The sequence below is a fragment of the Austrofundulus limnaeus genome, unplaced genomic scaffold (assembly GCF_001266775.1).
Source record: "Austrofundulus limnaeus strain Quisiro unplaced genomic scaffold, Austrofundulus_limnaeus-1.0 Scaffold252, whole genome shotgun sequence".
Taxonomy (NCBI): domain Eukaryota; kingdom Metazoa; phylum Chordata; class Actinopteri; order Cyprinodontiformes; family Rivulidae; genus Austrofundulus; species Austrofundulus limnaeus.
The window spans coordinates 415,401-423,705 of NW_013952654.1; the positions used below are offsets into that span (position 1 = coordinate 415,401).

General features: G+C 38.8%; 1 protein-coding gene across 1 annotated transcript in view; it reads left to right on the forward strand.

Moving 5' to 3' along the window:
* Nucleotides 1-3,048: 3,048 nt before the first annotated feature.
* The window catches only part of LOC106526006 (carboxyl-terminal PDZ ligand of neuronal nitric oxide synthase protein), a gene marked incomplete in the record, with an annotated part of 267,121 nt that continues 261,864 nt past the window's right edge, over nucleotides 3,049-8,305 (forward strand). Inside the window, 2 exon segments of the mRNA XM_014020429.1 lie at nucleotides 3,049-3,658; nucleotides 3,941-4,012. Coding sequence (XP_013875883.1) covers nucleotides 3,554-3,658; nucleotides 3,941-4,012 — 177 coding nt within the window.

Here is an 8,305-nt window from a genome sequence, read left to right on the forward strand (position 1 = left end):
CCATTGTTAAAAGAAAACCAAAAAGAAAACCGCCGGTCGCTTAGATGGAAGAGGGCAAGCTTTTGTCGCTTCACTGCACAGGCTCCATAGGAAATGAATGGAGAGCGAGCGACGTCGCCTCCCGTGTGTCGAGCCCTTTAAAGTTGAAAAATGTTCAACTTTTGTCGCTGTCGCTTGGCGTACAACCAATCAGTGAGGGTTTCATTGACTGACCAATGAGAGGAGAGTGTGCCACACAWTGCAGTTAGCTAACACTTTCAACGTTATTTTAGCTGTCAAACTTTACAATTTATGACCCTTCACCAAGGGATTACTAAAAATAGACAGCTTTATGGGAAGTTGTTGGTGCCAGTGTGATGTTTTCTGGTAAGTTTTACCTCATAAAATCGTATCTTGGCGTTTGTTCGTTTTTCAATAATATCAACCCCCCCCCATTTTTTGTGAACCACCAATAAGCTGTAGAAGAACCAATTAATTTCGTGAAGATAAGCGACCCGAGAGCACGATTCGCAATATCGCGTCTCGTGTGTTAGGTTTCACCCTGGTTGCGATGACAGACGTTAATCGCTGTGATTTGTCACTCCCTGTGTGTCGTGCCCATAATGCTACTAAAAATAATATAAACAATATGGGTGGTCCCTGTGGTCCAGCAGTTTGAAGTGCAACTCAAACACCGACTGCATCGGCAAGTTTGATGTCTTGTAGGGAAGCTTTAGCTGCATTGGAGAGCTAGCGGTTGCTATTGTCTCAGGATGATGACATCATAGCATGAGCCGAGCCCTTACACCAAAGGCTGCATTCCATTCCAAAATACCTAAATGTGAACTTCAACATTTAAGGTTTAAGGTTGAATTTAAATTTAAACATTTAGATTTTGGATTTATTTAAAAATATATTTTAAGATTTATATTTAACATTTAGTAAAAAATTTAATGTAAGAACAGTGAACTAAATAATGAAAGTTATGTTAGTGATTTTTTAAACATTTTATTTTACACTTGACGCCCTATAATATGCTTTTTTTTACTCACCACATAAAAAAAAAACAGCTATAATGCAAAATGATCAAAAATAGAGATCTCAGCACAGGTTTGAAATATTTGAAGCTACGTTTGAGCCAAATCCATGTGGTCATGTGCTACTTCACCCTGAGGATGTTATTAGGAGCAGTTACTTTGTATCTCTCCAAAGAGGTGACGGGAATGTGAATTTGTTCTGCCCCACTTCCCCTCGTCTAACCGCCTGGGACCACCGGCCTCTCTGCTCCCAGGACAGATGGAAACAAACACAGGAGCTCCTTCAGGGTGTAATGGCACATGCGGCCACTAGTTGGCAGCCTTGGCCTTTTTAAGAGTTGCTCAGGAGTTTGGTCCTCACCTGTAAAACCCTAACATGTTCTTTAACTGAAAACATGATTGGCTGCTTGGTTTTATTCACAAATACCACATAACACCTTCCAGGTATTACTTATTTTTATTTTATTTTTAGAAATAAGTAAAAACAACCCTTAAAATGTGAAAAGTGAGCTGTGTGTAATTCAATGGGTGCCAMGTGTAAAGTAAAATGTTAAACAAAATCTCAATTACACAGTTTTTATTATTTAGCTCRCTTTCTGAGTGTTAAAAATTCCACTATCATTTTGTTATTAAGCTCACTATTCTCACATTTTATTAAAATTTTAACTTAATGTTAAATTTCGATGTTTAAAAKTATATCTAAATATTAAATTCTCAATATAAAGGAGTGAATCTAAATGTAAAGTTATTGTTAAACATCTAAGTTTTAAGTCAGCTCTTGTTAGGAAATCTTCTGTTAACACTGCTAACACTGCTAACAGTGCTAATGCTGCTAACACTTGCAATGCATTGCGAACTCTTCCCTACAAGACATCAAATTTGCATTTGCAGCAGCCACATTAAAGATGTTAGCCGCAGTTAGCATTAGCTAACAGGATGATGTCATTTTCCCGCGACAAACGTCAACGCTAGCCACTGCTAACMCAGCTAAAGATGGCATTTAAAATCTAAATTCAAAATGTCTTCACTGAAAACAATATGGGTGGTACCTGTGGTCCAGCAGTTTGACGTTTCGCTCGGACACCGGCCACAACTGCATGTTTTGATATGTTGTAGGGAAGCATTAGTAGCGTTAGCAGTGTTAGCAGTTGGTATTGTCGCAAGATGATGACATCGTAAGAGCCGAGCACCAAAAGCAAAGGCTGTGTTTCATTTTGAAATCCCCAAATGAAAACGTCAACATTTAGGTTTTTAACTACATTTACATATAAGTCAACCTCTTTGGATATTTACCAGAATAAAGATCCTCAAAATCTGTAAATTTTGCAAAAAATTTACACTGGGGGGTGGGGGTCTGTTGGCTGCGGATAAGAAAGCACCTGCTGCGAAGCATGTTATTGATGTTATTGTTTTTTAAATCATCCTACAGGCTCTGACATGTTAAATAAATTTGAAAATGTGGATTAGAAAAAATCCGTAAGACTTGAAAAAAAAATTTGTGAGCTTGCTCTATACGTCCGTATACCTGCAAAACGACGTAAAATCCTTATAACTTACCGTACAAATTGACATGTATGCATTTAGATTCAGGGTTTAATATTTAGATATATTTTTTAACATTTTAATTTAACATTTAGTAAAAAAAATGTAAGAAAAGTGAGCTTAATAATATGATGTTAGTGGACAATCTTTAACTCTTAGAAATTAAGCTAAATATTTTTCTAACRTTTTATTTTACACCTGGCTCCCCATACAATGTCAACTCGTAAATACTTTTTACACCTTTCTTTATCCTGTTTATATCCGACAACGTAAGAGAATTTGCACTTGTTGAAATGACAAAGATATTCTGACTGATTCTGATTCTATAAAACAAATAATAATAAATAGTTTAAAAAGCCAAAGCAGACAGGTAAATAAAGGCTGTTTTTATTTTATTTTGTGTGACAACTCTGTTTTTTCCACAAAGTCAAAGTTTGGTGAGTGACACCTGTTTGTGTGTTTTTCTGGGTGTGTTTGTGTGTTTGGAGGAGGGGAGGGGCAGAGGAGGGGGGCAGGTACCAGAGGTCTGAGCCCCTCCTCCTGCGCGCAGCGGTGCGCCCCTGTTCCAATGGAAACAGGTGGGATCCCCGGACTCCTCCAATCAAAACGTCCCTCCGCGCGGCGGTGGGAGTCGGCCCAGAACCGGAGGCAGGACCGACGCGACCAGCAACTTCCACACTCAACCCGGGAGGGAAAAAGAAAAAAAGTCCGGGAAGAGCCGCCCGTGTGGCCGCGTCACGTCGTCTCTTTTCACCTTCTGTCTTGTCGGAGCTTATTTCACTTCCCCCCCCCGCAGGAGCGGAGGCTCACCTCACCGGAGCGCCGCTGAAGTTCTGCCCGACTCTCAGCTGCTCCGAGGCGGCGGCGGAGGAGGAACGCCTCGCTGCGTTATGACCGGATCTGGGATTATTCTGCTTGGATTACCACCATTAATTACCCCGGCTTGATGCGRCTTCACCCTTCGTATGCAGAGTGGATGATATAATTATTGGAAAATGCCCGGGAGAACCAAATACAACCTGGTGGATGATGGACACGATCTGAGGATCCCGTTGCACAACGAGGAAGCGTTCCAGCATGGGATCAACTTCGAGGCAAAGGTGAATTCAGTGTGAACTGAAAGCAGCTGAAATGTCTGTCCTTACAGTCAGACAACATCTGTTTCACGCACCAAACGTCTGAGTCAGACATCTGCAGACAGAACCAAGACTTTCTGGTTTCCAGGAAACTCAAGTTAAARTTTACGCACGATTAGCTCCTGTTTGAGGTCGACACTTCAGCTGTTTTTAGTAAACATAAAGTGCACGCCAGTTTTTTTTTAATTTCCCCCCCAATAATAAACTTATTCTACTTGTCATATTTCCTGTTCCTCCTTCCTTCAGTACATCGGCAGTCTGGATGTGGCCAGGCCGAGCAGCAGAGTGGAGATTGTTGCTGCCATGAGGAGAATCAGGGTGAGTGGGAAACAAAAAGTCCAGTTTCTGAATGGTTATCAGTGACTYATTGGGGGCAAAGCTTGGCCCGTTGTTGGATGCACGTGGTTTATGGTCCAGTTTTGTGAAACTGTTGGGAGTTTATTGGTAAACTGTCTCTGGAAGTCTGGGATTGTTTTGCGAGCTTAGGTCCTCCGCGTCCAAAATCACCAAAACAAGTTGTATAAAACTGTCTGCATTCTTTTAACTACAACAAATGTCTTTATTCTAATGTATTCTACAGCTCTGGAACAAATGGTCGCTTCTAACAATTGTTTTCAAAATCAGCTTGACACCCATTCAGGTCCATTCTTTGGTGACTTCCAACACAATCTGTTTAATGAGGCGATCACCTGAGCCAAATCTTTTCTAACGAGGAAAAGTCTAAAAACAATAGCAGCAATAGGATACGTTATATTACAAAAACAGAGCTAGTAGTGACTCAAAAGTAATTGGGAAAAAATAAAAAAAACATTGACCATGCATGAGGAGTTAAAAAGTAAAAATTTAAGTGAAGGAAAGAAGGGTTCAGTTTCAGGGCTATGGATTTGGTGATTCAATGCATATCATGATACAGTACTCACAATATGCTATATCGCGATATATCACAACACCAGGGTCACGATGTATTGTGATATATCATCACACAAGGATCTTGATATGATACATCACGATATGTCATATCACAACACAAGGTTCATGATGTATCGTGAAATATTATGACAGAAGGGTCATAATGTATCATGATATATTATGACACAAGGGTCACAATGTATCGTGAAATGACACAAGGGTCACAATGTATCGTGATATATTATGACACAAGGGTCACGATGTATCATGATATGACACAAGGGTCACGATGTATCGTGATATATTATGACACAAGGGTCACGATGTATCGTGATATATTATGACACAAGGGTCACGATGTATCGTGATATATTATGACACAAGGGTCACGATGTATCGTGATATATTATGACACAAGGGTCACGATGTATCGTGATATATCATGACACAAGGGTCACGATGTATCGTGATATATTATGACACAAGGGTCATGATGTATCGTGATATATTATGACACAAGGGTCATGATGTATCGTGATGTATCATGACAAGGGTCACGATGTATCATGATATATTATGACACAAGGCTCACGATGTATCGTGATGTATCATGACAAGGGTCACGATGTATCATGATATATTATGACACAAGGGTCACGATGTATCGTGATATATTATGACACAAGGCTCATGATGTATCGTGATGTATCATGACAAGGGTCACGATGTATCATGATATATCATGACAAAAGGGTCACGATGTATCATGATATATTATGACAAAAAGGGTCATGATGTATTGCGATATATCACCACACAATGGTCATGATATCTATATCGCAATATATCATATCAAGACACAAGGGTCACGATATATCACGATACTATAAGCAAGATGATATATTGCCATTTCATTTTATTTAAAAATATAATTTAAAAAACTAAATATAATGAGAACGTCATGGTATGTTGATATGCATAAAATCTGATTGAGTTTGGTTTATTTTATGCCATCAGAAGAACAATGAACAACAGGGAGAACTGCATTTCACACATCTTCTTACAACATTGATATTTTAGTATAGCAATATTTTCATACAACCCTGTTCAGTTTTGAGGTTTTCAGTGGGGTTCAGGTGTGCATGCAGCACTGTCAGATCCAGACTTGAACTCTATTAAATATAATCAAAAGAAAGATGGATGGTCAGACACCATCAAGCAGCTGATCTGATTGAGTTTTTTACTCCAGAAGTGGCAGAAAGTCCCCGAACAGCAACAGTGAAAGCCTGCTAGCCATCGTGGCAAAATGCTTCAAAGCTGGGATTAAAAAATCAGAGTTGTTGCACCAAATATTTATTCCTGRTCTCTTTCTCAGTTAAAACACTGCGATGTGTTACTTTGCACCTATTTTGACTGTTTGTCATATTGTGTAGCTGAACACTGTAAAGGCTTTTTTTTAATGTGGAAGAAATGCTGTCAGTAGATTATAGGATAAAACAAAACTGTTCATTCTTACATTCTAGGAAAATCAGAAACAAACCTGATTGTTTTGCATTGGTTTCCTAATTCATTTGGTAGTTTTCTTTTTTTACAGATATACCTAATTATCCATTCGTTTTTCTTTTTTACTCTTTAGCATCTACATGAAAATGTCTTGCATTACATCGTGATCAACACCTCTGCTGTTGCAGCGATGTAAATTCTCTGCTAAGGGTCAAAATAAGGTTGTATTTTATTCTGTTCTGAAGCTTTGAHGTGGATCTGGATACAGGCTAAATGTCTGTCCTGTCCTGTACTTGGCTTGCCTGGCAGGGTTTTTTTTAAGGTCTCCCATGTGCTCCATCACTTCTCTGAAAGTTCCTTTTGAAGTTGTGCACTGGAGYGTGATCGCCCTCCTCCCCTCCCTTCCTCTCCATTCCTTTCTCTCCTCTCAGTGAGGCTCTTGATTTTCAAAWTTTCAAACTCCAGAAAGTAGACGGAGCCTTAATGAGTGCCGGTTTGGCTGCACATGTGGATCCAGTTGTGCAGAGGTGGAGGATTAGGGTACACCCAGTTGTTTGCCGATGATTCAGCTCACACTTTTTAAAAATAAACTCCTGTTAAAGGAATTTACTGCAAAGCGTAAGGATTGACAACAATATCCCCTTTCTTGGGTATTTTTCTTTTGAACCACAGCAGTTTGGGTGTTTTGATTGAGCGTTTCCTCAGTCCAAATGACACTCACTTACAGGCGATTGAATGTTAGCACAGCTTAGAAGAAATGTCCCAATTGCCCTTTTAAAGACGTGACCTGCTCCTATAAAGCGGGCCTCCCACCGTGCTGCCATAGYAGCTGCTGTTGGCAGGAAAACGGGCTTTGGTTTGGCTCTTCCACTGYGAAAATGGTTTGTCATCTGCCTGACAACACAATGGAGGGAAATCACAGGTATCTTAACTTGGACGGGAAGTGAAACTGGAAGACTTGAAGCACWTAAAGAAGCTGTGGTTATTTCTTTTCTTTTAATTTGGGTAAAAATACGTTGAGCTGATTGGTTTTTGTGGTCAACAGCTGACTTGGCAAAAATGGTTTTAGGAAGGAAAAATCACATTTGTGCAAAAAAAAACATTTTTTTGTTGCATGATTCTAAGCATTGGTATGGTCTTGAATTATGTCACAGATTCCTGTCTAACCAAAGGCTGGGTTCACGTGGATCTTTAAAAAGTCTTAAAAGTGGGTGTCCCGATCCAATAGCAGTATCGGATATTGGTCCGATATTAGCCAAAAAATGAATATGGATCCAGCATAAGCAACTTAAGTAATCTTGACAAGTAATAACGTATATTTTGTTTTTACTGGATTTATTGAGGTAATTTTTCAGGTTTTGTTATTCATTTATTAGTGCTTTAGAATTAGGGGACCTAAATATTTGCGTTAGTGCTTCAGGGTTAGTGCAACTGATATTTAGATTAGTGCTGCCCACCACTGCTCAAAACCACAAGACCTCAACGCTGACCACCGGCAGGGACTACAGCTTAACACAAGTTAAATTTAAGACTTTTTAATGCCGCTTGAAATGAAATTTAACACCAACTTTACAATAAGCATTAATAAAAATAAAAAAAACAGTTGGCGACAAGTTTATCAAATAAGAATTTTCAACATAAACTGCAAGAAGCATTCTGTAAATTATTTCTAAAAATAAACGTTCCTAATTACTTTAATATTTGAGACGAATTACAATTATTCTACTTACAATGCTGACATTTTTAATACTTCTGAAAGATTGATTTAAGACATTTTATGGWTAATTAAGGCCTTATTTTTTGGATTGGTGAACTCAAAGTCTTTTCAGTTGTGCTGTCCTGATCCAAAAATTTAACTTTCAATACGATACTGATACTAACCCTTACCTGATACAATGCTAGAATGAACCATACATACTTTTATTACTTTTTTTGTAATGTGGATTCTTAAAAAGTGTTATCAGGTCAAACAGTAAACACTATTGTTTACTGTTTGACCTGATAAGACTATAGTCAATAAAAGTAAGTATGAGAAATAGGGGTGTCCCGATACCAGTTTTTTCAAGACTGAGTACAAATACGAGTACTTGAGTTTGGGTACTCGCCGATACCGATACCGATACCAAGTAGCGGGGTTAGGGTGGATTATCTGTTCAACTTGTTGAATATTAAACAGAATGAAAATGAAATGCAATTATC